This window comes from Macaca thibetana, chromosome 2 (assembly GCF_024542745.1).
Source record: "Macaca thibetana thibetana isolate TM-01 chromosome 2, ASM2454274v1, whole genome shotgun sequence".
Lineage (NCBI taxonomy): Eukaryota > Metazoa > Chordata > Mammalia > Primates > Cercopithecidae > Macaca > Macaca thibetana.
The window spans coordinates 87063452-87089992 of record NC_065579.1 but is presented as its reverse complement, the minus strand read 5'-3'; the positions used below and the strand labels follow the sequence as shown (position 1 = coordinate 87089992).

General features: G+C 45.0%; 1 protein-coding gene across 2 annotated transcripts in view; it reads left to right on the top strand.

Moving 5' to 3' along the window:
* MCF2L2 (MCF.2 cell line derived transforming sequence-like 2) overlaps positions 1–25263 on the top strand; it is a 252899-nt gene extending 227636 nt beyond the window's left edge. The window contains exons 25-29 of one of the 2 annotated variants that reach the window (XM_050780177.1): positions 8937–8970; positions 11087–11184; positions 23593–23681; positions 24039–24154; positions 24228–25263. In XM_050780177.1, coding sequence (XP_050636134.1) covers positions 8937–8970; positions 11087–11184; positions 23593–23681; positions 24039–24154; positions 24228–24351 — 461 coding nt within the window. In that variant the 3' untranslated portion in view covers positions 24352–25263. The remainder of the gene's footprint in view (positions 1–8936; positions 8971–11086; positions 11185–23592; positions 23682–24038; positions 24155–24227) is intronic. The other variant, XM_050780176.1, reaches the window with a different exon arrangement.
* The last annotated feature ends 1278 nt before the right edge of the window (positions 25264–26541 follow it).

Here is a 26541-nt window from a genome sequence, read left to right as displayed (position 1 = left end):
AGAACCATTGATTGAAAAGACTATTCTTTGCCCACTTTGAATGGTCTTGGCATCATTGTTGGAAATAAATTGCCTTTAGGTATAGAATTCTTTGTTGACACTCTTTTTTTTCTAAGCACTTTGAATATGTCATGCCATTGCCCTCTGGATTCTGTGATTTCTGATAGAAATCAGCTGTTAATCTTATTGAAGAGTCCTTCTGTATGCTTGCTGCTTTCAAGATTCTTTCATTGTCTTTGTTGACAGTTTGATTATGATATGTCTAGGTGTGGATCTTGATCTCTTTGAATTTATATTTTTTGGGGTTTATAGACTTTCTTGAAGGTAAAGATTAATGTTTTTCATCAAATTTGGGAAATGTTCAGCCATTGTTTCTTTAAATATTATTTTAGCCCATTTACCCCTCTCTCCTTCTGAGACTGCCATTATGCATTATTAGCATGCTTGAAGGTATCTCGCAGTCCCTGAGGCTCTATTCATTTTTCCTTCATTCCTCTTTCTTTCTCTTCCTAAGACTGGATAGCTTCAATTAACCTATATCTAAGTTCTCTCATACTTTCTTCTGCCTACTCAGATCTGCTATCTAGCCACTCTAGTGAATTTCTCATTCAATTATTATACTTTTGAAATCTAGAATTTCTGTTTGGTCCTTTAAAACAAATATTTATATTCTCTATTTAATGAGGATTTGTTCTTTTACTTTCCTTTAGTCTTCATATTTGATTTCCTTTCACTTCTTGAACATATAAAAATAGTTCATTTAAAGTATTGGTCTAGTAAGGTCAGTATCTTGGCTTCCTCAGGAAGAGTTATTTTCTTTCTTTCTCGCTTTCTTTCTTTCTTTCTTTTGTTCTTTCTCTTTTTTTCTTTCTTTTTTGAGACAGAGCCTTGTTCTGTAGCCCAGACTAGAGCACAGTGGTGCAATCTTGGCTCACTGCTACCTCTGCCTCCTGGGTTCAAGTGATTCTTCTGCCTCAGCCTCCCAAGTAGCTGGGATTACAGGTGCACGCCACCATGCCCAGCTAATTTTTGGGTTTTGTTTTGTTTTGTTTTGTTTTTGTATAGATGGGGTTTCACCATGTTGGTCAGGCTGGTCTTGAACTCCAGACCTCAGGTGATCCGCCTGCCTCAGCCTCCTGAAGTGCTGGGATTACAGGCATGAACCACAGCACCCAGCCTCAGAACAGTTTCTATTGACTGGTTTTGCTTTTTCCCTGGGTATAGACTGCATTTTCTTATTTCTTTATATGTCTCATAATTTTCTGTTAAAATTAGACATTTTAAATAACATAATGTAGCAACTCTGGAAATTGGACTTTCCCACCTCTCCTGTTTGTTGTTGTTACTGTTTATTGTTGTTTGTTTTAGTGACTTTTCTAAACGAATTCTGTGAAGTCTATATTTATGTGCAGCCCTTGAAGCCTGTGCTCAGTTAGCTTAGTGATTTAAATACTAATGACCCGACAGAGATTTCTTTAAACACCTGAAACCAATAAGTCTTCTAGTCTTTGCCAAGGGGCTCTGTGTGCACATTAGGGCACACCTTCTCACTCAGCCTGGCACTTGACAGTTCTAGCCTAGCCTTCACTTTCTGTGTGTGCAGATCATCAAGATCAGCCAGAGGTAAGATCATGGGGCCTTCTCAGATCTGTCCTGAACATATTCACAGGAAATGTGTGCATGGTCTTCTAGAGTCTCACAAATATTTTGGAGCCTTTACAAGCCTCTATGAGCATCTTATTCCTGAGCTTTCCCTTTTAAATTTCTTGATTAGCCCATGTTTGCCCCACTGTTAGCCAATACCTCAAGCAACCAAGAAGTTAAACAATTGCCTGTAATCATTTTCTACAAAGGCCTTTGGGGAAAAGACTTTTCACATTGGGCAAGTTCTGAGTCAGGCCTAATAAAGACAGTCTTGCAGGTGGGGTATTCCTAGAAACCCCTGGACAGGTCAAATAATGATAATTCTATAAGACTGAGGATCCGTAGGTCCCCCATTCCTGTTCTGCCCCTCCCATGGCTGCCAGACTGCTGATTTTCACCATCATTGCAGGCTGTTCATTTCTAAGGCTACCCCCAAGGAAGGGGAGGATAGAAATAGGGCAAGTTAAAAAGCTCACTGTTCATACTGAGACACAGCCATTTTCCTTGAACAAATGCTCTCCAGATTGCTGCAAGCCATCATTTAATTTCCAGTGTTCTCTAAAGATAAAAACCACGTGATTATCTCAATAGATGCAGAAAAGGCCTTTGACAAAATTCAACAGCACTTCATGCTAAAAACTCTCAATAAACTAGGTATTGATGGAACATATCTCAAAATAATAAGAACTATTTATGACAAACCCACAGCCAATGTCATACTGAACGGGCAAAAACTGGAAGCATTCCCTTTGAAAACTGGCACAAGACAGGGATGCCCTCTCTCACCACTCCTATTCAACATAGTGTTGGAAGTTCTGGCCAAGGCAATCAGGCAGGAGAAAGAAATAAAGGGTATTCAATTAGGAAAAGAGGAAGTCAATTTGTCCCTGTTTGCAGATGACATGATTGTATATTTAGCAAACCCCATCATCTCAGTCCAAAATCTCCTTAAGCTGATAAGCAACTTCAGCAAAGTCTCAGGATACAAAATCAATGTGCAAAAATCACAAGCATTCCTATACAACAATAACAGATAAACAGAGAGCCAAATAATGAGTGAACTCCCATTCACAATAGCTTCAAAGGGAATAAAATAACTAGGAATCCAACTTACAAGGGATGTGAAGGACCTCTTCAAGGAGAACTACAAACCACTGCTCAGTGAAATAAAAGAGGACACAAACAAATGGAAGAATATTCCATGCTCATGGATAGGAAGAATCAGTATTGTGAAAATGGCCATACTGCCCAAGGTAATTTATAGATTCAGTGCCATCCCCATCAAGCTACCAAAGACTTTCTTCACAGAATTGGAAAGAACTACTTTAAAGTTCATATAGAACCAAAAAAGAGCCCGCATTGCCAAGACAATCCTAAGCCAAAAGAACAAAGCTGGAGGCATCACACTACCTGACTTCAAACTATACTACAAGGCTACAGTAACCAAAACAGCATGGTACTGGTACCAAAACAGAGATATAGACCAATGGAACAGAACAGAGCCCTCAGAAATAATACCACATATCTACAGCCATCTGATCTTTGACAAACCTGACAACAACAAGAAATGGGGAAAGGATTCCCTATTTAATAAATGGTGCTGGAAAAACTGGCTAGCCATATGTAGAAAGCTGAAACTGGATCCCTTCCTTACACCTTATACAAAAATTAAGTCAAGATGGATTAAAGACTTAAGTGTTAGACCTGAAACCACAAAAACCCTAGAAGAAAACCTAGGCAATATCATTCAGGACAGAGGCATGGGCAAGGACTTCATGACTAAAACACCAAAAGCAATGGCAACAAAAGCCAAAATTGACAAATGAGATCTAATTAAACTAAAGAGCTTCTGCACAGCAAAAGAAACTACCATCAGAGTGAACAGGCAACCTACAGAATGGGAGAAAATTTTTACAATCTACCCATCTGACAAAGAGCTAGCATCCAGAATCTACAAAGAACTTAAATAAATTTACAACAAAAAAATCAAACAACCCCATCAAAAAGTAGGCGAAGGATATGAACAGACACTTCTCAAAAGAAGACATTTATGTAGCCAACAGACACATGAAAAAATGCTCATCATCACTCGCCAAGAGAAATGCAAATCAAAACCGCTATGAGATACCATCTCACGCCAGTTAGAATGGCAATCATTAAAGTCAGGAAACAACAGGTGCTGGAGAGGATGTGGAGAAATAGGAGCACTCTTACATTGGTGGTGGGAGTGTAAACTAGTTCAACCATTGTAGAAGACAGTGTGGCCATTCCTCCAGGATCTAGAACTAGAAATACCATTTGACCCAGCCATCCCATTACTGGGTATATGCCCAAAGGATTATAAATCATGCTGCTATAAAGACACATGCACACATATGTTTATTGTGGCACTATTCACAATAGCAAAGACTTAGAACCAACCCAAATGCCTATCAATGATAGACTGGATTAAGAAAATGTGGCACATATACACCATGGAATACTATGCAGCCATAAAAAAGGATGAGTTCGTGTCCTTTGTAGGGACATGGATGAAGTTGGAAACCATCATTCTGAACCAACTATCGCAAGAACAGAAAACCAAACACCGCATGTTCTCACTCGTAGGTGGGAATTGAATAATGAGAACAATTGGACACAGGAAGGGGAACATCACACACTGGGGCCTGTCATGGGTTAGGGGGAAGTGGAAGGGATAGCATTAGGAGATATACCTAATGTAAATGATGAGTTGATGGGTGCAGCACACCAACATGGCACATGTATACACATGTAACAAACCTGCACATTGTCCACATGTACGCTAGAACTTAAAGTATAATAAAAAATTTTTAAAAAGAAAAAAAATTTTCCAGTGTTCTGAAAATACATTTTCTGACCATTTTTGGCCAGTTTTTTCCATGCTTTCACAAAGAAGAGAATTTGGGGAGGGTTTTTTTCTCCACCATTTTGACTGATGTCACATGCTGTACTCCTTTCAGCAAGTAAAAATCATCTTTAAGTAGGCTTTATCCTTTCATTTTGTTTTTTTGTTTTGTTTTGTTTTTGAACCAATTCTCATAATAGTAGGGATATTTGGTGGGAAAATCCACAGCAAACTTTATCAATTGAGTTCTGATGTTCCTCTCAGGTAATGTTACTAGGGTGAAGAAATGTCAGTCTCATGTGGAAAGTCTGTCTTCCATCATTTATACTGGCAGTGGTTTGCATTTTGGGTAAGAAAAATCACATAAAAATGAAAAGATAACCTTTGTCTTTAGAGATAGCAGGAATGCAACTAGCTCACACTTTTTCTAGGTCTTCTGTGATCATCAGCTGCTCAGGAATGTGCAAGGGGTGTGCATCATAAGATAAGGGAAAAGATAAACCAAGTAGTGTAACTGGGAAGCCACCACATCAGTTTTCTGTCACAAAAACCAAGCAACATAAGCTCTTGATTTAAACTGTAGGTAACTGCCAAGAACCAGTAACAAGATTATATCATTGATTTTACTTTGTATAAAAATAAGATGGGAAAAACTATGATTTGCTTTTGTTTTACAACTATTAATATTATGTTAAATATATGTTGTGGTAATTGAATAGGAGTGTCCTAGAGGCTTAATACGGAATGATATGGTAACACTAGTAGAAAAAATTACTTGTTTCCTGCAGAAACAACATTCTAGTCACAAGCTTGTTTAGAAATCCTTACTCACTAGGTCAGTGTTTCTCAAACGGTAGTTTAAGGACCACCTGCATTCAAATTATTTGAAGGGCTTGCTACAAATGCAGATTTCTGGTTCCACCCCAGAACTATAGAATAGCTAGGGTTAGTCCTGGGGACATACATTTTAGCTTATTAAGGTTTCTAGGTAGAGACTTTTTACTATAATTTTTAAAACTCCTTTACTGAGGTATAATGACACGATAAACCACACATATTTAAAGTGTACAATTTGATAAGTTTTGACATCTGTATATATCTGTAAGGCATCACCACAGTCAGGATAATGAACATGCCTATCATCCGCAAAGGTTTGTTCACACTCCTTTGCATTCCCTTCCTCCTGCCCCTCCCTCACCCACCCCAGGTGATGACCGATCTCCTTTCTATCACTAGAGGTTAGTTTGCATTTTCTAGAATTTCATAAGAGATAATACAGTATGTACTTTTTTTTGGTCTGGCTTCTCTCCTTGGCATATTTATTCTGAGATTCGTCTATGTTGCATTTTGTAAACAATAGTACATATTTTGGTTGTTGCTGAGTAGTATTTCATTGTTTGGCTAGACCCCATTTTCTTTATCTATTTACTTGTTAATGAACATCCGATTTGTGTCTGCTTTGGGGCCATTTTGAATAATGCTGCTATGAACATGCAAGTACAAGTCTTCCTGTGGACATGTGTTTTTATTTCTCTTAGGTAAATACCTAAGAGTATAATGGTTTGGCCATATGGTAGGTGTATGTTTAATTTTTAGGAAATTTCTAATTACTTTCCAAAGTGATTATACCATCTTCCATTCCCATAGTAATGTATGAGAATTCCACTTGTGCCATGTCCTCACCAATTCTTGGTATTGTCAGTCTTTAAAATTTTCAGATTTCTAATAGGGGCATAGTGGTATGTCATTAAGGTTTTAATTTGCTTTTCTCTAGTAACTAATGGTTGAGCATCTCTTTATGTGCTGCTTTGCCATCTTTATATCTTCTTTGGTGAAGTGTCTGTTCAAATCTTTTGCTCATTGTTTTCTTATTATTGAGTTTTGAGAATTTTTATGTATATCCTAGATACATGTCCTTTTAATGCTTTGTAAATATTTTCTTTTAGTGTGTGGCATATTTTTCTCCTAAGAGTAACTTTTGAAGAGCAAAAGACTTTAATTCTTATAATATTTAATTTTAAAATTGTATGGAGCATGCTTTTGGTGTCCTGCCTAAGAAATCACTATCCAAACGCCATAAAGATTTCCTCCCTATGTTTTCTTCCAGAAGTTTTATAGTTTTACATTTAGGTCACTGATCCATTTTGGGTGTTGGTTTGTTTGTTTGTTTGTTTCTGTTTTTGATTTGTATGTGGTGTGAGGTATGGACCAAAGTTCAGTCCTTTGCATATTGATGTTCTAGTTTTTCCATTGCCAGTTGTTAAAAACACTATTCTTTCTCCAACTGACTATTTATGTAGGTGCATCTATTTCTGGATGCCTGATTCATTTCCATTGATTTATTTGTCTACCTTGACATCAGTCCCTCACTATCTTGGTTACTGCTGCTTTCTGATAAGTCCTTGACATCAGTCCCTCACTATCTTGGTTACTGCTGCTTTCTAATAAGTCTTAAAATGAGGTAGTTAGAGTCCTCTAATTTTGTTCTTCCTTTTTAAAGTTGTTTTGATTATTCTCTGTCCTTTATACTTCTATATATATTTTAGAATCTGCTTGTCAACTTCTCAAAAAAACTAATTGAGATTTTGATTAGGATTATGTAAAACCTCTAGACCAATTTGGTGAGAATTGACTTCTTAACAATATTAAGCTTAATCTAAAATTTAAATTCTAACTGACTCCCCTGCTGCCTTCCTGGCCCTGCAGAAAAAGACAAGTTTGTTATGAAGATATGACATTTATTCAGTTGACAATTCAGAAAGAGATTTCTCAAGCCCTCCTTAAGACCTGCACTGTGCTCTTTAGGTTGTGACAGGAATGCAAAAATCTAGATAAGAAGCAAAACCAGGCCCCAGCCTGTAGTTTAGATAAAAAGAAAAACATTACTGAACTGAAAGGCCCAGTGGTGTTGTACCAGCCCCTTCCTTTTACAGATGTGCAAGCAGAGGGTCAATTTTACACAACTTATCCGCAGCAGAACGGAGTCTCCTGAGCCTAGTACACCAAGTAGGGTCTGATGAAATGTCTCTGTGAGTGATGCAAATGGCAAGGGCTCTAAGAATTCAGAGAGGGCCCACAGTGGATGGTGAGTGAGTGGGAACCAGGGCCCTGGGCTGAACCAGGAGCAGAATGCAGACTCAGGCTCTCTGGATACCCTTGAGGGTATCCAAGCAATGTTGAGAAGATGGTGTCCCAGGTTCCAAGATCAGGAATATCAGGACTGTCAGTACCTTATGCCTGCTGAGCACTTTACAAAGCTCTGACATATAAACATTATCTCCTAGATTCATTTTTACACCATCCTACAACACCTTTCAACCTTTGTGGATTGTTAAGCATAATAACCCTATACACTGGCCAAAGCATAGAGTGACCTCAGGGCCATGGGTGAGAGGAAGGACAGTGGGAGCCAATGAGGGATTTAGAGAGAGGGCCTCTCAGAGATAACCAGGCAGAAGAGGACATTGTACCCAGGTGTTATGGAGTCAGCTAGGGCTTGGGCAGGGAAGAGAAGCGTGTCACTGATGGGTGAGATACAGCAGCACAAGAAGCTGAGGAGGGAGGCAGGCACTGAGGTTTGGGACAAGCTCCTCAGCTGTGGCATGACTACCTATGATCGGGAGGTGTAGGGAGACTGCGGGGAAAGGTCAGGCCCCACCCGGAAGGGTGCAGGAGCAGGTAGTGCTGTGGGTGGGATACAAGGCAAAGCCCCAGTCCTGGCAGAAATCAAGGCTATGATCCCATCCTAGCAACTGGGCAACACGTGCCAGTCACATCGGTAGTAAAAGGTAGGCCCAGGAACCTTGAAAATCACAGAGCTGCCTTGAAGTGAGCACATTCAGTGATGATCTGGAGCCTAGCCTGGGACAGTCAGGAATAGGGTGGAAGGAAAAAGACTGAGATGGCCTCAAATATCAGGCCAAGAAATTTGGCTTTTATGCCATGGGAGGCAGTGGGGGGCCTCTGGAGGTTGAGATCTGGTGTTATGCTCATACCTGGGACAACACTTTAGTAAAGAATGTGACTCTTATCACTCTCCCAGGGACTCATGATTTTTTCCCTCATCAAGTCACAGAATTTGGGCTCACATGGAAAAAAATCAGCATTTGATGGGTACACTGTTTATTCTTTAATTCAGTATTAATGGAGCTAACTGTAGAAACTTGAATGGACCCAGAATCAATGCATGCAGGAAACTCAGCAGGATGGGCTAGAGACGTGGGGGAGGATGCCAGGACCACGTGAGCCCAGGGACTGCAGCAACGTTTTCTGAATTCCTGGGAAAATAAGATCAAGACCTACACACCTTTATATATTTTTATAGTATTCTCTGTATGCATATATGTGTATTTAAAAATCAATATGTAAAATCAATTCAAATTAGCTTAAAGTTGAGAGTGCTGTTTTTTGTTTTTTTAAATTTTAGACCAAGGAAATCCACAGTTTGAAATAAGCACAAGGTAAGTACTGATTTTTTTATTTTAAAGACGTGTCAGATGCTTTGGATGTTTCATATTGAGTCCATGTCATTGCTTTTATTGCTTTTCTTCCCCCAACACTTGGCTTATTACAAGGGATTTCCAATTTTTAAAAAATACTGGCCGGGTGCAGTGTCTCATGCCTGTAATCCCAGCACTTTGGGAGGCCAAGACAGATGGATTGCTTGAGCCCAGGAGTTTGAGACCAGCCTGGGCAACATGGTGAAACCCTGTCTCTAACAAAAAAATACAAAAATTAGCCTAGGGTGGTGGCGCAATTTTAGTCCCAGTTACTCGGGAGGCTGAGGTGGGAGGATCACTTGAGCCCAGGAGGTCAAAGCTGCAGTAAGCCTAGATCACATCACTGCTCTCTAGCCTGGGTGACAGAGCAAGAGCCTATCTCAAAAATAAATAAATAAGTACATATATATGTAAATAAATATAAAACATTAAACAATAAATCAGTTCCCAACCCCACTGCTAGCCTAGGATATTAAATCAATTCCCAACCCCACTGCTAGCTAGGATATCTTTTCTGGTGCACACTTGCTGTATTGCCAGTTGAGGTAGATCTGCCAGTTCAAAACCTCCCCTAATTGTCCTTGCTTTTGGCTGTTTGCTTGAGTTTTCTATTCCATTCCTATTTTCACAAGGCTGCCCTGCCTCCTACTTTGCTGAGTGGGCCAACGCACCCTCTGATGTTACCTCCCCCGGCTTTCCCCTCTCCACTCAGAACTCTCCTGATCATCTTCCTTTCTTTATTCCCCCTTGTCTGGGAGGAAGGTGTGCTCAGACTTCTTTCACGGTTAAGTTCTCACTGGTGCTCCTTGCCCCATCTATTACTGTGGCTTACAAACCTCTTCGTCTATAATTCCTCTTCCTGCCCAAAGCACTCAGGGATACTCAATATGTTTGTTGAAAACACCTGTCTACTGTGATCCAGTTCTGATACAGGAGTCTGCTTAGTTTTTCTAAGCTCATTTGGCCCGATCCTTGTGGAACCCACCCAGACCCTAACCCAAAAAGATGAGAGAAGTGGAAAAGGTGAGGGCTCTAGAAAGCAGCTGTTTCTACCCCTCCTCTTTGCCCCCACACTCTTACAGAGTACTCTATTGCAGCATTTAATATGCTATAATTTTATTGTGTGTTTACATTTTCTCCCTACTAGATCATGAATTCCTTTAGGGCATGGAGGTTGTCTTATTAGTTTTAGCTTCCCTCAGGCCTCATCTACCAGTGCCAGGCACTTTTGTAGGTGCTCAGTAAATATTTAGTGAATAAACAAATGAAAGCACTCATTGAATAATCAGACAAGGCCAGCAAACCACTCTGCAAGCAAGGCCGGAGGTTTAGCTCAGGCATATCTTATTCCTCTTGGACCTCCAATGCTTAGTAGGTGTTTATTCACTGGATTCGTCTAACGCAAAAGAGTTACTATCATAGTTGGCATTTCGGGTCAATAAAGAGGAAGGAGGGAGCTGTAGTGAGCCAGTGAAAACACTTTTGAGAAGACAAAGGTGATTCTTCCTCCTCACCTCTCCCCTCTTTAAGATTTGTAGCCATGTAATCCCAGCACTTTGGGAGGCCAAGGTGGGTGGATCACAAGGTCAAGAGATCGAGACCATCCTGGCCAACATGGTGAAACCCCATGTCTACTAAAAACACAAAAATTAGCTGGATGTAGTGGCACATGCATGTAGTCCCAGCTACTCGGGAGGCTGAGGCAGGAGAAGGTGTCAACCCAGGAGGCAGAGCTTGCGGTGAGCAGAGATCGCGCCACTGTACTCTAGCCTGGGCAACAGAGCGAGACTCCGTCTCAAAATAAATAAATAAATAAAAGAAAGAAAGAAAAAAGATTTGCAGCCAATTAGATGTTTGCTGTGTAATCCAACAAGACGTGTCCTTTGGACATTTCCTTACTGCATATCACCTACCGAGCTGAGGCAGGCCTTCAACTACAGGTAAGGGAGGAGCAGCAGGTCCTCGAGACCTAGACCAGAGATACACTAGGTGAGCCAGTGCTACTCCAACTGGTGGGGGAGGGATGCATGTGTTGTTCCTTCCAGTGACTCAATGTTCATGTTTATTTCTCTAAAAGCAAAGGCAATGGAGCGGGATGCGGACCATGGATTGAAAACATGGAAAGAGCTACCACTAGCAAAGAAGACCCAGCCTCCAGCCCAGGAGGGATTAAAGGTAGGGAGGGTCCTGTGGGAGAGTGGAGCACAGAAGCAGTGGGGTGATACCAGCTGCTTAGATGCTAAGGAAGACATCACCTAGGGCCCAGCCCTTCTTTAGTTAAATGAGGGAGAAAAAAGAAAGCATTTTACCACCATGTGGTTTAAAATCGATTTCCTGCTATTCATTTGTGTAGAACAAATGGGGCCAGAATTAACATGAAGGCAAATGCCTCACGTTGAGAAGGTAGATGCACCCCCTTATCCACAGTTTCACTTTCCAGGTTTTAGTTACTGTTAGTCAACTGCTGTCCAAATATCTAATGGAAAATTACAGAAATAAACAATCGGTGAGTTTTAAATGATACGCCATTCTGAGTAGTGCGATGAAATCTGGTGCCTTCTGCTGTGTCTTGCTTGGGACATGAATTATCCCCTTGCCCAGGGTGTCCCTACTGTCTGTGCTCCCCACCCCGCCAGCCTTGGTCACTTATAACCATCTTGGTGATTAAATCGACTGTTAGGATCATAGTGCTTGTGTTCAAGTCACTCTTACTTTACTTCATAATGGCCCCAGGCCAGGCGCAGTGGCTCACACCTGCAATCCCAGCACTTTGGGAGGCCAAGGTGGGTGGATCACCTGAGGTCAGGAGTTCAAGACCAGCCTGGCCAAGATGGTGAAACCTCGTTTCTACTAAAAATACAAAAATTAGCCAGGCGTGGTGGTATGTGCCTGTAATTCTAGCTACTCAGGAGGTTGAGGCAGAGAATTGCTTGAACCTGGGAGGTGGAGGTTGTAGTGAGCCGAGATGGTGCCACTGCACTCCAGCCTGGCCGACAGAGCGAGACTCTGTCTGAAAAAAAATAAGTAAATAAATAAATAAAATAAACAATGGCCCCAAAGCACAGTCGTGATGCTGGAAATTCAGATATGCCAAAGAGAAGCCGTCAGATGCTTCCTGTAAGTGAAAAGGTAAAAGTTCTTGATTTAACAAGAAACAAAAAAATCACATGCCGAAGTTGCTAAGATCTATGGTAAGAAGGAATCATCTATCCACGACATTGTGAAAAAGGAGAAAGAAACTTGTACTCGTTTTGCTGTCGCATCTCAAACTGCCAAAGTTTACAGCAGCAGTACTAAGATGAAAAAGGCGTTAAATCTGTGGGGGTGGAAGGCAAATAGAAACATGCTCCCACTAATGGCAGTCAAGTTTGGCACTCTCTGGGGTTTCAGGCATCCACTGGGGATCTTAGAAGTAGCCCCTGAGGATAAAGGGGGACTACTGTACATGTCATTATAAATATGTCCAAACCCAAGGAATGTACAACACCCCAGAGTGAACCATGATGTGAGCTACGGACTTTGGGTGAATATTATATATTCAGGGTATAGGTTCATCCATTGTAACAAATGTGCCTCTCTGGTGGGGAATGGTGATAGTCAGGGAGGCCATGCATGTGTGAGCACACGGGATATATGGGAAATCTTCATACTTTCCTCTCAGTTTTTCTGTGGACCTAAAACTGCTCTAAAAAAATAAAGTCAGTTGGGTGCGGTGGCTCACGCCTGTAATCCCAACACTTTGGGAGGCCGAGGTGGGCAGATCACCTGAGGTCAGTAGTTGAAGACCAGCCTGGCCAACATGATGAAACTAAAAATACACAAAATTAGCTGGGCATGGTGGCACATGCCTTAATCCCATCAACTCGGGAGGCTGTGGCAGGAGAGTCGCTTGAACCCAGGAGGCAGAGGTTGTGGTGAGTCAAGATCGCACCATTGCACTCCAGCCTGGGCAACAAGGGTGAAACTCCTTCTCAAAAAATAAAATAAATAAAGTCTTCTAAAAAATAAATAAAGTCTTCTACACATATACAGTATTATAGTAGAGAGTACTGACAGCCTGCCCAGACCCTCTTTACAGGCTGTTGGCCCCATGTCTCCGCTGCTATGAGGTTAGCTGACAATGGCTCACAGCCGTGCCCTCCAGACAGTTGCCCTCCGCTGCCCAGGGCTGTCCAGCCAGGAAATGCCTGTGAGATTATGTCCTCCCCTAAGGGTGGCTTATGGCCCACCAATGCTTACTGATTCAGGGTACAGAAGCCAGTCCTTCTGTCTCAAGATGGTAACCTGCGGTGCCATCCATGCTCCAGCACTGCCCAGGGGATCAGGCTGATGCTAGACTTCCACTAAGCCCACGTCTGTGCCTGGCTTCTTCCCTGCCCTAGCTTCGGCCTCACTGTCTTCCAGGTTTCATCTGAAAGCCCTTTGTCAATAACACACTTGCATAGTCTGCTTCTGGGAACCTGACTGAAGACCGTTAGTACCAGGAGGGGTCCCAGAATGGATGGGATTCTGGTGTTGGCTTACTGCAGTCCAAATGGCCACGAGGACCTCATTATTGGTGTTAAGTGGAGTGTTGAGAGTCCTGGGGCCTTGGCCTGCTGTATCAGTTCAATTGCTCAGACCTTCATCTGTGGTGACCTGGGATCAGATACAGGTGGATGGGGATATGCCAGCTGGTGCAATGTCTCTAACATTTGAGAGCTTTGAGGAAAATATTATCTATCAGGAAGGTAGAGTTGGGAGGCTGTTGCTAAGAGCCTCCCGTTGATGCACTGAAGAGAGAAAGTAACAGGGTCAGACTAATTACCAATTTAAAACACAGGATCAGAATCAGGGGGCCTCCCTGCCAACATTTAGCCTCTCATCTCCTATAGCAGAGGCAGACTGGGCTGGTAAAAGTGGCAGAATTTGAGAGAAGGAAAAATGCTCAGTCTAGGCAAGTCTGCCATCTGAATATTTTGGATTCCTAGTGCCAGTAGATGAGCAGGCAAAGTCAGATCCTGAGAGGGAAGATAAGGGACCGAAAAACTGGGAATGAGGACATCTGGATAAATGCCCTTGACCTCCCAGGCTGGCAGCAGTGGCCTACTCCGCCTTATACTACAAAGTACAGCCAAGGACCAACTGTAGCAGCAGGTGGCAGCCATAGATTTAGTTAAGTAGGATTCTTGCTGTGTTCCCTAGTGGAACTGTCTCCCTTGGGTCCTGTCCCTTAAGGAGTACCTCCTCCTGATGACCAGGACCCATTTCTCCTTCCAGTGTGGTAACTGCTCTCTTTGCCTGTTGGTCTCCTGGCATGAGGACAAAGAGATAGGATTCCTCATGCCAGTAGGGCTAGGGCCTGGCTAGGGGAAAGGGAGAAGCTGAGATTCACCTAAGATTGTTCCCTGTCCCCTAAGACTATGCAGAAGCCTCAGATGAGGCATACAAGGCAATGTTTGCCCTTCTGAAGATCTGTCCCCGCCTCCCTTCCTGAACCATTCCAGAACAACCACTAGGATCAAATGACAACATGACCTGACTGGAGAAGGGGCACACAGGCCTGTGGGGGTGAACTCAAAATGTGAGAGTCTTTGAACTGTGCTTTAATGCCCACTAAAGAAGGTGCATAGCAGAAGTCCAGTTAGTCCACTTCCTCTTAGGCACCCCAGTGCCTGCACCACGGGCTCAGAAATGGAGAAGCCTTGGTAGTAGAATTGAACCTGTGCTCGGCCCCAGCAGCGAGGGCTCCATGTCTTCAAGACTGCGCTAGCTGCTACCGCTACCACTGTTAAATGTCCAACTTGCCAGCAGAGGTCAGTGCTGAGCCCCCAGTTTGGTACTGTCCCTTGAGGAGACAAGTTGATTTTATCGGACCCCTTCAAGCTAGAAAGTACAGTGTGTGACCAACCATATAGCGTTACTTTTTTTTTTTTTTTTTGAGATAGCATTTCACTCTTGTCGCTGGAGCTGGAGTGCAATGGCGCCATCAGGGATCACTGCAACCTCCACCTCCTGGGTTCAAGTGATTCTCCTGCCTCAGCTTTCTAAGTAGCTGAGATTACAGGCTCATGCCACCACATCCAGCTAATTTTTGTATTTTTAGTAGAGAAGACAGGATTTCACCATGTTGACCAGGCTGGTCTTGAACTCCTGACCTCCAGTGATCCATCCACCTCGACCTCCCAAAGTGCTGGGATCACAGGTGTGAGCCACCGCGCCCGGCTGTATAACATTGCTTTGATCAGGGGACTCAGTATGGCAAAAGAGAATCAGCTATGGACATGTGATCACAGGACACAGTCTTACCCTCGCATTCTGAAGCTGGCAGCCTGATAGTAGTGGGACAGCCTCTTGAAAGTGAGGTGGGGCGGGAGTTTGGATGTGGCACTGCGGGGATGGAGTGCTGTCCCTCAGGATGCAGCGTACAACTGAACCAATGGCTATTTTATGGTGTCATGCCCCCAGGAGGCAGAGTATATGAATCTGGAGTCAAGAAGTCAAATGAGTTGTGATCTTGCCCATGCCCATGATGACTCCAGTGATGCACATGGGGACACTTTTTTCTCCTCATGTCTCCAACTTTAACCTCAGTGGGTCTCGACAAGGGAGACACTTCCACTAGGGAACACAGCAAGAATCCTACTTAACTCGATCTATGGCTGCCACCTGCTGCTGCAGTTGGTCCTTGGCTGTGCCTTGTAGCCATTCTCTCCCTCCTACTCATTCTAGACACCCCTCTCCCCATCTGGCACTTCTGCTGGTGGCATGCAGAGTGAGGGTCCTAGACTCTTATCAGGCTATGGTTCTTGGACATGGCCATCATAGTTACAGCTGGGCATGGGAGTATTCCGAGATGTCTTAGTGGATCACCTGAGCATCAGACATGTCCCTCTCTGCCTCTGTTAAGCAGCAGCCCCACCTCCTCACGACGACCAGGACCCGTTTCTCCTTCCAGTATGGTAACTGCTCTCTTTGCCTGCTGGTCTACAGACAGGCGGGGAAAGGGAAAGGATTCCTCGTGCCATCTGGGATGGGGTCTGGCTAGGGGAAGGGAAGAAGGTAAGATTCACCTAAGGACCTACACAATTTCTGGATGGGACAGTCAGCAGACAGGTGGGTGTGCTGTTTTGAGTGCTGTTGGTTAACCAGCCTCTTTCTGGCAGCTTACGGTGAAAATAAAGGATGTAAGCTAATACTGTTTTACTAGCTTGGGTGGTGCTGAAAATTTTTAATTCTGAATTCACTTTGTCCCTGATTTGCAAAGTCCTGGCCATGTGAAAGACATAAAAATGAGAATAACTGTTCTACCTCAGAGCTAACAGAGGAAGAACCTGTCTGCGGCCTTACTATACGTCCCTTGTCGGGTCCCTCAAGGTCTCCAAGGTGACCTAGGAGCTATCCAGTATAGCATGTAATGGTTGTTTCTTTGCCAATTTTTGTGGCATTTCCTTTCGGGCCTAGATAATTTAGTTACTTTCATTATCATTACTTTTTTTTTGTTATTCAAACTTATTGGGGCACTCTAGTATTTCAATGATTACTTCATTGTAATCATTTTTTTTTTACTTATTTACTATATTTATTTATAGTATACTATACATATATACTATACTTATACATATACTATACTATATATACTATAGTATATATACACTACACTTTTATATATATACTATACTATAGTATATATATACACACACACAGAAATGCACAGAAAAAAACTATAGCATATAGTATATATATACTATAGTATAGTGTGTATATATACACACTATACTTATTTACTATAAGTTCTAGCAAACTGCCCCCTCTGGAGAGATGATGGGTTATTTTAGATATCTGAGTTTTAACTATTTTGTTTCCTTTTCTGATTATAAAAGGAATACACATGTAGATTGTCAGAAATTTAGAAAATACAGGAAAGTACAAATAAAAATACAAATCCGACATAACCAGATATAATCACCATTATCTTCTTCTTGCAGACGTTGTCTATAGAAATGCATGATTTGGTCAGTTGTGGTGGCTCATGCCTGTAATCCCAACACTTTGGGAGGCCAAAGCAGGAAGATCACTTGATATCCAAGAGTTTGAGACCAGCCTGGGCAATATCACAAGACCCCATCTCTACAAAAACTCTTGTTGCCCAGGCTGGAGTGCAATGGCGTGTACTTGGCTCACTGCAACCTCCACCTCCCGGGTTCAAGTAATTCTCCTGCCTCAGTCTCCCGAGTAGCTGGGATTACAGGTGCCCACCATCACACCTCGCTAATTTTTGTATTTTCAGTAGAGACGGGGGTTTCACCATTGAGGCCAGACTGGTCTCAAACTCCTGACCTCAGGTGATCCGCCTGCCTCAGCCTCCCAAAGTTCTGGGATTTACAGGCATGAGCCACTGCACTGGAGTATAAAAAAAATTTTTTTTTAAGTAGCTGGGCATGGTGGTGGGTGTCTGTAATCCTAGCTACTTGGCAGGCTGAGGTGAAAGGATTGCTTGAGCTCAGGAGGTTGAGGCTGCTGTGAGCCATGATTGTACCATCGCACTCCTCCTGGGCAAGAGTAAGACCCCGTTGCAAAACAAAGATATGCATGATTTTTTTAAAAAAAATTGAGCCATACTAAAATTGGGGTGACTTTATATTTTAATCTTATTGGAAATTTTCCATTAAAATTCTGATGAAATAGACAAGACTCTGACTGAACCAACCTAGACATATTGGCTTACCCTTCCCTCCTGCTACTCATCTTTGGGCTTATTCCAATCCAGAACATTTGAGGGCAGCTGGTGGCTGAGCTGGCAGGCAAAGCTAGGTTATAAAGTTTCTTTGATCCACCTCCCCCGCAGCTTCCAGCAGCTCTGAAAATCTAAAGACAGTCAGCTCAGACTGCCTTAGGAGCTGGCAGGGACTTTGACAACAGAAATGCACAGGAAAAAAAAAAATGTGCCCTGAGAATGCCAACATGTGGAATCTGAAAGCAATTAATTAGATGCTCTCAAGAATGACTCACTTCCTCTTGGCCAAAGATAGGCTTGCAAATGAAATAGGCACTTCAGCTATAGGCCAGCCTAAGATATCCACATTTATACTCTGGGCCACCAAGCAAAAGATTGTAACTGAGCCTAGTACCCCTGGAAACATTTTGGAACTCTCTCCTGTTGTGAGCTCTAGAGAGCTACCGGGATGGATTAGACAGAATGTGACCCCCATGTATTAAGTTCTAGAAGACAGAGAGGGAAATTGGTTAGCAGCACGCACAACATAATGATGAAGGGCTCAAACTCAGGTCTCAAAGACCCAGCCTCAAGTCCCGCTTCATCTCTTTGGATGGATTCTATAGCCTCTCTGTGCTTAAGTTCTTTTTATCATTTGTTTTACAAAATGGATATAATATTGTATAGTCTTGCCGTGAGGATTAAATGAGATGCAGCCCTTAGGCTAGCAGCTAGATCTCTGACTCTGATAGCATGGAATTGTTAGCAGTTAGTTACCCCCTGGTTCTTCCAAGTGAAAGGAAGGAAAGCCCAGGGGGTTTAGGCATTGCTTCTAAGCAGCTCACCACCTCCCACCCCAAAGTGAAAATGATATCCTTTAGTTCATGTGATAGAGATGGTCCTTAAAAAGTTGTGCCAAGCACGGTGGCTCACGCCTGTAATCCCAGCACTTTGGGAGGCCAAGATGGACAGATCAAGAGGTCAGGAGATCAAGACCATCCTGGCCAACATGGTGAAACCCTGTCTTTACTAAAATTACAAAAATATTAACTGGGCATGGTGGCCCGCTACTGTAGTCCCAGCTACTCGGGAGGCTGAGGCAGGATAATTACTTGAATCCAGGAGGCAGAGGTTGCAGTGAGCCGAGACCGTGCCACTGCACTCCAGCCTGGCGACAGAGCGAGACTCCATCTCAAAAAAAAAAAAGTAAAAAAAAAAAAAAAAAATGTGCATAGAGAAAAATCTAGTTTGAAAGACAATAAAAATAGAATTTGCCCATTTAATGTCTATCGGGTGAGAGCTACTGCTGAACCAGGAGGATCTACAATGGTCTCTTTGTGCCATCCAGTGGACAGTAAGGGAAACACCATGATTTTGTCTTCAAAGTCTATAATTTATCAAAAATATGTATGCTGGTGAGAATAATTTCAGCTCACTACTAGGTTCATTGTTAATAAATTTCATTCCGTTTGTTTAAGCAAAATAAAAAAACCATTCAGCTTATGTGATGTGCACTAGAAAGATAGTCAACTAAGGGTTTCGAAAGAGAATACTCACCAGTCCTTATCTGCAGGAATTCTCATCGCCCATCTTTCCCATTCTTCTTGTCCTTCTCCACCAATACTCCTTATGCTTATCTGATACATAGACTGAGAGTGCCCCAGAGACTCAGGGTGTATCTGCCCCAACACACCACTAGATCTTGGCTGGGACAAAAGTCGTTCTATTCATTTTCCAAGACTGCAACTATCACTTAAAATTTTGCTGTAATCAACTGGGCATGGTGGCTCATGCCTGTAATCTCAGCACTTTGGGAGGCCGAGGTGGGTGGATCACCCGAGGTTAGGAGTTCGAGACCAGCCTGACCAATATGGTAAAACCCTGTCTCTACTGAAAATACAAAAATTAGCTGGGTGTAGTGGCGTGTGCCTGTAGTCCCAGCTACTCAGGAGGCTGAGACAGGAGAATTGCTTGAACCCGGGAGGTGGAGGTTGCAGTGAGCCAAGATCACGCCACTGCACTCCAGCCTGGGTGACAGAGTGAGACCCACGTCTCAAAAAAAAAAACCAAAACCAAAAAAACCCAACGGTTTTGCTATAATCAAATTGAATATTTGTCAAGAGCCTGTGTGTTTGGCATGGTTTTTTCTGAGGGGTGTGTGGGTGTATGTGTGTGTGTTTGCTCTGTTTCTTTTTAAAACCATTTATTATCCTTATAATCTGTTTCCTTCCCTGAGTGTTTATGAGGACGAGACAATGGCAGACAAACCTCCCCCAAATGTAAGTAATAATAGCACACCTGGAGTGCCCAGAGCTGTTTTGAGACCCTCTCTTTAGTATTGTTGTAATTGCTATGCACAGTAATCATAACAGGTACTATTTGTTGAATTCCTGTCGTGTACCAGGCATTTTTCTTTATCAGAAGTTTTGCTAATCCTCATGTCAAGACTGCAAAATCGATGTTATTATCTCCAGTATAGAGATAAGGAAGCTGATGCTCAAGTGGTTAAGTGATGTATCCAAGATCACACAGCTAGTGAGTGACAGAGTGAGAATCAGGTCTGACTGCCCTCAGGTCTGACTGACTCCAGAGCACCTTCTCCTGCCGTGGGGCAATGGGCCTCTCAGTTGTTCCATCACGCGCCTGTGACTGGCCAGACCCTGAGTCTGAGATTTTGGGGTCTCTTCAGTGCTGCCAGCTCCTTAGTGCCTAAGACTCTTAGGACCTCAGAGCCCATGACCAGTGAATCCAGCAGGGGATTAAATATGCAGATGATGTACGACAGCAAAAGTCAGCCCACGGGCTGGGTGCGATGGCTCACACCTGTAATCCCAGCAACTGTGGGAGGCCTAGGCGGGCGGATCAGTTGAGCTCAGGAGTTCAACACCAGCCTGGCCAATGTGGTGAAACCCCATCTCTACCAAAAAATACAAAAATTAGCTGGGTGTGGTGGCATGTGCCTGTGGTCCCAGCTACTCAGGAGGCTGATGTGGGAGGATCCGTTCAACCCAGGAAGTCAAGGCTTCAGTGAGCCGTGATCACACCACTGCACTGCAGCCTGGGTGACAAGCCAGACCCTGTCTCCAAAATAAATAAATAAAAGCCCAGGGCTGGGGCTGGAAGGCCTGGGTGAGGAAGGGAACATGGTCTCTAGGAGTCAGGACACCCAGGTCCTGGCCCTGATTCAGCTCCCACAGGGCCTTGTGTCAGTCCCCACCGGGTGGTCAATTACCATTCCCGGCAGGGCGCCCCCGTGAGCTGCACTTTCCTCCCCAGAGAACCAGGGGCTTTGCCTGCAGGATGCTCTCTAAGGTTTTCTGGTTCTGAGAATTCTGGGTTTCTTCCAGGAGCCCTGGGGGATACCTGGTCAATAGGTTACTGTCTCTGCTGCCAGGAACCCGAGGCCTGGGGGGAGACAAGGCGAGGGCACACCCAGAGCAGCTGCAGTTTGCTCAGGAGAGATGTCGCCCAAGGGCCTGGATGAGATTCCCCCACCTCCGCAGCCCCCCCTCCTGCTTTGTCTCCTAGGATAGAAGAGAGCATGATAGGATGTAGTGGGACAGATGAGGACTTCACACACTGTAAGGGTAAACATTGTTTCGTCTGCTTGTGTTTGAATTGTATAAATGTATTTCTGCGTGTATGCTGTGTTAGGGGGTAAAATTTGCGTCTCCCTGAGGTTGCACTCTGAGTATGGAAAACCTGGCTCTAGACTAAACCAGATCCCCCATGGTGCTCCAGGCATCCCCAGCCTCACATGTGGCACCCTGCGTTCCTGCTGTCAAAGGCCCACGTGGGTCCTCTGTCTTTCTCTGCATTGTCAGGGCCTGCGCTGACAGTCCCCCCACAGGGAGGTGGAATCTGGGGCTTGACAGCACTGGGAGGATCCTTCCTCTTTCCAGGCTCAGGCAAATCCTTGCCTGGAGGCAGGGAATGGGCTAGATGACCCCTGAAACAGTTCAGTCCAGGGTCTGATAGCCCCTTTGTGCCCAGCGCTATGCCCCCTCCCCTTCCCACGCTTCCCTGCAGGGCCTGCGAGAGCAGGGAAAGCAGCTGCCAGCTCCAGGCAGTCATTTTACCCCAGGTGCCACTTACCCTGAGGAGGGGCTGGAACCAGCTAATCGTTTTACCTGGAGATGCCACTTACCCTCCGGAGGGGCTGGAGCCTGTCAGGTTTTTCAGTTCTTGTGTCGCCTCCCAGCCCTGCCCACACCAGGTTGTGGGTGTGTATGGCTGACGAAGGCCCCTGAGCCAGGCCAACCCCCAACCTCCCAGTGGGTGGCTCTGTGGTCCCTGGCAGCCCTGGCATCATCCGGGGCACAGAGGCCATGGACCCTGGAGACACAGCCCTTGCTATTCACGCAGGGGATGGTCAAGAGCATGGCTCCGTTTGTCCCTCTATCCCTCCCTCACAGAGCTTTCAGCAAGACGATCATTCTTCCATTCTCACTGCTTGCTCCTGGCATAAGGAGACCCCAGGGCTGGAGGACTTCTCTAAAGAGGAGTCTTGGGATTTCCTCAGATGCTCCCAAGTCCCATCTGGAGGATGAAGGTGGGGAGCACATCCTTGAGGCAGTTTCTCCTCTGCCCCCCACCCCTCGCCTCTCCCACCTCCAGGGGCTAGGAACTTAACCAGGACTTGCTTCAACCTGAGAGGAGGGTGTCCAGCCTCCTCAGAGCCTGCCACCATCAGGGGGATTTCAGAGGGGCCTCCTGGGAGGTGCTGCCCAGCTGCCCCCCCCCGTGTTACTCACACAGCCCCCACTGATCTGCTCTGGGGGCCGGGGCCCAGAACATGGCTTGTAGGGGACCTGGGACAGCAGCCCAGGAGACACCACTTGTTCATTGCCTGCTCACCCAGATAACTGCAGCTCCCTCCACTGCCGCCTACCGCCCTCCGGCCATGCCTCTGCCCAGAATGCCCTCCCTCTCCAGTCCTGCCCACCCCTGAAGCCCTGCCCAAACCTCCCTGAATTCTCGCCTGAGCAGACACTCTCCTGCACAATTTCCGCCACAGGGATTACTCAGCTGAGCCTCAGTCTGGGGCTGCCCTGTGCTGGGACCTTTCTGCAGATGCTCGGCTCCCTACCCTCGCCCGTGAGCCATGTGGGGCAGAGACTCCATCTCACTCAGAGTGGAGTAAAGAGCAGGAGTGCTGGAGAAGCCAGCTGCCCTGCCACAGGCCAAGAGGATTTGGCCAAGTGACCACTGCTGTCTGTTTCCCCAACTGTAAAGGGGGCTGAGACCCTTACAGGGTTGTGAGGCTTAAACTTTGACAAACGCATAACATACCACCAGGCACAGGGCAGTTGCTCAGTATTTGGCAGTGGCTGCTGTTCCCCAGTGTCCAACACTTCCCGGGGATGTAACAGGTGCACCACGGACAGGACTGATGAGTTTATCAGTTCACTGGGGAGACAGGCAGGATGGACGCACTTGCTTGTTCCTCTGATCTTCCCTTATGGGGAGCAGTGACACTTGGCAGAGGCTGCCAGGGAGATGGGAAATGGACATTAATTAGGGGAGAGAAAAGGAGGCAAGGAGAGGAGGGTGAGAAAGAGACAGGGGAGGAGGAAGGGAAGGAGGCATGGTTAGAAGACTGGCAAACACAAAAAACAATGACTGTTTTCTTGGAGGAACAGGGAGGTAGGGCCATGAACAGCATGTGGACGGTCTTCTCTGTGAAGTATGACATTTCAGAGCTGGAAACGCAGCCTGGAGATCACAGACGCCCTCACAGCCCAGCGCAGTGCAGGCCCTGGGAGATCAGGAGTTAGAGATGGGGAGGACCGTGCCTGCAACAGGCACTGCCTGCTACACCCTGCCATAGGCAGAGGGGCTGTCTTCCCACCCCACAGAGGCCCCATCCTTCCCTTTCTCTCCCGAAGGCTGCTCCAGCAGGGAGTTTAGCTCCATGGACACCTTTGAAGACTGTGAAGGTGCAGAAGACATGCAAAAGGAGAGCAGCGCTCTGAGTGTAATTACTTCCCTCTTGTTTCTTTCATCTTCTTCCTCCTTCCTGTTCATCAGCTCCTCCTGCCTCCTGTCCCTCGCCTCCATCCCTCCCCCCCTCCTCAGGATTCTCACCCATAAGGACCTGGTTAAGCCAGGGAGCCGAGGTCACTAGACCCTCCTAGCCTGGCACGTCCCCACGTGGCTGTCTCCTTGGCGGTGCGCTGGTGTCCGGTCATAACTGGGGCTCCTGCTGGGAGCCCCGTGGCCCAGGTGGGAGGGTTGGGGTGGGCCGCAGCCTGCCAGCGGGAGTCACCACCTTGCCCGGCCTGGCCACAGCCTCCAGCAATAACTCAGGGTGCACCCGTCCCCTCCCTTCCAGCTCGCAGGCCTTTTCCAGTCGGACGACAGTCACGAAACCTGTTCTTCCAAATCTGCTTTCCTGGAGAGGGGAGAAAGCACCCAGGGAGAAAAAGAAGAACGCGATGAGGAGGAAACGTGAGTGTGAACGAGGAAAGACTAAGCGTCTTTTTGGGCCACGGCGTCTCTGACTTTCTTCTCGGAATTGCAGGGCGACCCGCAGCACCGAGGAGGAGCGCGCTGGGGCGTCCACGGGCCGGCTGGCTCCTGCGGGGGCGACGGCTGGTTTCCAGGCGCGGGCACGGCGCCCGAGGACCTCCGCCCCGGAGAGCTGACCTCCCTGCGGACGTCCCCGCTCCTCGGCTCCAGAGCGCCCGCATTCCCAGGAGAGGCGGTGTGGGGGCCCGGGCCCTGCCCAGCTACGCAGAAAGCAGCCGGGGCCTCGGCGGCGGCAGAAACGGGACGCAGGGCCGCCTTCCGGGAGCCCGAGGGGTGCCCTGAGTGAGCGCCTGGCTCCGCACGGGGGACTTCGGAGCTGCTCTAAGGCGCTTGCAGAGCCCACAGCCCACGCCTTCTCAACCGCACACTTTGACATTCCGAGCCGGGCAATTCTTTGTTGTGTGGGTTTCTCTGTGCTCCCACGGTAGGATGTTTAGCAGCATCACTAGCCTCTACCCGCTAGGGTCCAGGAATGCGCCACCCCATCCTCCACCCCACCCCCAAATTGTGACAATCAAAAATGCCTGCAGACACGCCCACATTTCTCCAGGGCGGGGTGGGAATCGGTTGAGAACCGCTTAGCCTGAGCCTTGGCGGAGCCGGAGCTGCTCAAACCCGGCGGGGGCCGCAGACTGAGAGCTCCAGGTCCCCCTCCCAGAATCCCTGCGAGCATTCATGGGGTGTTCGTGTTAGTGCCAAGATTGCTTCGTTGCAGAGACACTTCGTTCCAGGTTACTTTCTGAGATATTTTATATATCGATTTATTAGTTTTTAAATGAGTTTTGTTATTTTCCATTGTATTTTATTTTTAGTTTTATTGGTTGATTTTAATTTTTTGTAGCTTTCTAGTTATTTAATTTTATAGTTTCAGTTACTGGTTTATAGTTACTTTATTTTCAAAGTTATTTAGTTTTCGAGTTGTTCATTTTCAGTTATTTATATGTAGCCATTTTGTTTTAGGAGTTATAGATGTTCAGATTAATTTGCTTGGAATTTATTTTTCATCATCTTTACAATTATTATCTGAGTTATTTACCTTCATAGTTATTTCACTTTAACTTATTGGAGTTTTTGAGTTATTTATTTTTACAGTAACTAATTTGACTATTAAAAACTCACTGGAAGTTTTTGAACTACTGTAGAGTTATTTATTTTCAGATTGAAATGTTTTAATTAAGGGTTTTCCCTAGTTATCTAGTTTTAGAGTTGTTTATGTTCACAGGTATTTATTTTCAGTTATTTTATATTTGAGTTGTTTATTTTTATGTTCTTTTTTCCAAGTTATTTGGTTTTTAGTTATTTCATTTTCAGCATTACTTCATATCTGAAAATTATATTTTCTGAATTTTTAAAGAGTTTTTGAGATATTTAGTTTTTGAGCTATTTTCAGAGTTGTTTGTTCTCAGTTATTTCAGTTTTGTATTTGCCATTCAAATTTTTTCTGTTCTTTATTTTTATTTAATTTTCAGATTTTTTTCTTTTTTTTTTTTTTAGATGGAGTTTTGCTCTTGTCACCCAGGCTGGAGTACAGTGGCGCAATCTTGGCTCACTGCAACCTCCGCCTCCTGCGTTCAAGCAGTTCTCCTACCTCAGCCTCCCAAGTAGCTGGGATTACAGGAGTGTGCCATCATGCCCGGCTAATGTTTTATTTATTTATTTATTTATTTATTTATTTATTTATTTATTTATTTTTGAGACAGAGTCTCTCTCTGTCGCCCAGGCTGGAGTGCAGTGGTGCAATCTCAGCTCACTGCAAGCTCCGCCTCCCGGGTTTACGCCATTCTCCTGCCTCAGCCTCTGGAATAGCTGGGGGACTACAGGCGCCCGCCATTACGTCTGGCTAATTTTGTTTGGTTTTGTTTTGTTTTTTAGTAGAGACGGGATTTCACCATGTTAGCCAGGATGGTCTCGATCTCCTGACCGGGTTTCGCCATGTTGGCCAGGCTGGTCTCCAACTCCTGACCTCAGGTGATCCACCTGCGCTGGCCTCCCAAAGTACTAGGATTACAGGCATGAGCCACCGCACCCGGCCCTCAGAATTATTTAGAGTTAGAATTCTTAATCTACTAGTCAGGTTTCAATCAAGAGACACTATATCAGTTATTTCAACAGAGAGAATTTAATATAAATAATTGTTATCCAGCTAGCAGAGATTAAAAAAAAAAAAAAAAAAAGTAGTGATAATGAGATATCATGAAGATTTTGACTACAAGCTCCCAGCCCAAGGACTCATACAATAAAGAGAAGAGGTTGAAAATATCAAAACTCAGAAATGTGAACATAGCCCTAGGGCTGGGGGTTAGTCC